This window comes from Rhinopithecus bieti, unplaced genomic scaffold, assembly GCF_001698545.2.
Source record: "Rhinopithecus bieti isolate Rb0 unplaced genomic scaffold, ASM169854v2 scaffold_64461, whole genome shotgun sequence".
Lineage (NCBI taxonomy): Eukaryota > Metazoa > Chordata > Mammalia > Primates > Cercopithecidae > Rhinopithecus > Rhinopithecus bieti.
The window spans coordinates 14,130-15,630 of record NW_016824256.1 but is presented as its reverse complement, the minus strand read 5'-3'; the positions used below and the strand labels follow the sequence as shown (position 1 = coordinate 15,630).

Below are 1,501 nucleotides of genomic sequence, written 5' to 3'. Positions count from 1 at the left end.
TGGCCTTGTGAGCACAGAGACCACATCCAGTGCAGGTGCAGACCAAGGCTGCACCAGTCAGCCAGCTGCTCCCGCAGAAGTCTTCCAGTTCCCTTGTCCAAAGCATCTGCTCATTCTTGGGCTGAGAAAAGGGAAGCCATGCCTGCAGCCTGCTCTCTCCACAGAGCTGACAGGGCACAAGGACAGCATCAATTATTCTTGGAACTTTCCTATAGGAATGCAGCTGTGTGTGGACACACTGATAAGCACACACTTCTTTACGTAATTATTGGTAAATGTTTATTATTTATTCTCTTAAATTTTTTAATAAAAATTCATCACTTTCCCCCTAATCAAAGAGGATTTTGATCAGAATGCTTGTGGGGAGCCTCCTTCTCTCCCAGATGCCCACCGTCATTTCTCTTGAAGGGAGAAAGAACGGCAGCTCTCTTGATTTCTACTCTAATCCTCTAGGACTGAAACCAGAAGGTTGCATGTCCCCTGCATGAGCATCCAAGAAGATCCTGTCTGTGGAAGCAGGAGTGTCACAGCCTTGACTGAGAGCCACGGTCCTGAAATGAGACGATGTCCCCCATGGAGAGCACATGAGGACGTTCACACCTGAGGGCTCACTGCGCCTCACCACAGGTGCACTCCCCTACTGCGTTCTGAGACTTGAGTGCACCCCATAGAGTAGGGCTCAGATGAGGGGATGCAAATCTCCACCAGCTCCACCCTCCTCTGGGTTGAAAAGCCGAGCACGGGGCCTGGCTCAGTGACTGCTGTGCCCCACCATGGACACGCTTTGCTACACACTCCTGCTACTGACCGTCCCGTCCTGTGAGTGCTGTGGTCAAGCACTACTTCAGGGGTGAAACATCTGCACTTTTCTTTGTGGGCTTCATCTTCTTATGCTTTCTCCACAGGGGTCTTGTCCCAGGTCACCTTGAAGGAGTCTGGTCCTGCGCTGGTGAAACCCACACAGACCCTCACGCTGACCTGCACCTTCTCTGGGTTCTCACTCAGCACTAGTGGTATGGGTGTGGGCTGGATCCGTCAGCCCCCAGGAAAGGCTCTGGAGTGGCTTGCACTCATTTACTGGGATGATGATAAATACTACAGCCCATCGCTGAAGAGCCGGCTCACTATCTCCAAGGACACCTCCAAAAACCAGGTGGTTCTAACAATGACCAACATGGACCCTGTGGACACAGCCACATATTACTGTGTACGGAGACCACAGAGACACAGCCCAGGGCGCCTCCTGTACAAGAACCCAGGCTGCTTCTTAGTGGTGCTCCCTCCCCATCTCTGCAGAACAGGAAAGAGTGGCTGAACTGCCTTTTCCTGCCAGGGCCTGGGCTTCTTATCCCCATCTGACTCAGACCCTTGTCTTCCTCCCTCTTCTTTACTAATAAATGGCATGTCCCCTGCTAGTGGTTCATGCAAGCAGAAGCTGTATCCTGTTTGACAACGATTCAGCAGGAAAGGTTTCTGTTATCTAAAAAAAAAAAAAAAAAAA

At 51.0% G+C, this 1,501-nt stretch overlaps 1 gene segment (V, D, J or C); it reads left to right on the top strand.

The window, feature by feature from the left end:
* The first annotated feature begins 707 nt into the window (after window positions 1-707).
* On the top strand, window positions 708-1,315 carry LOC108522151 (Ig heavy chain V-II region HE-like). The segment is given in 2 exon segments: window positions 708-819; window positions 906-1,315. Coding segments are annotated over 2 exon segments (456 nt in total).
* Window positions 1,316-1,501: the final 186 nt, after the last annotated feature.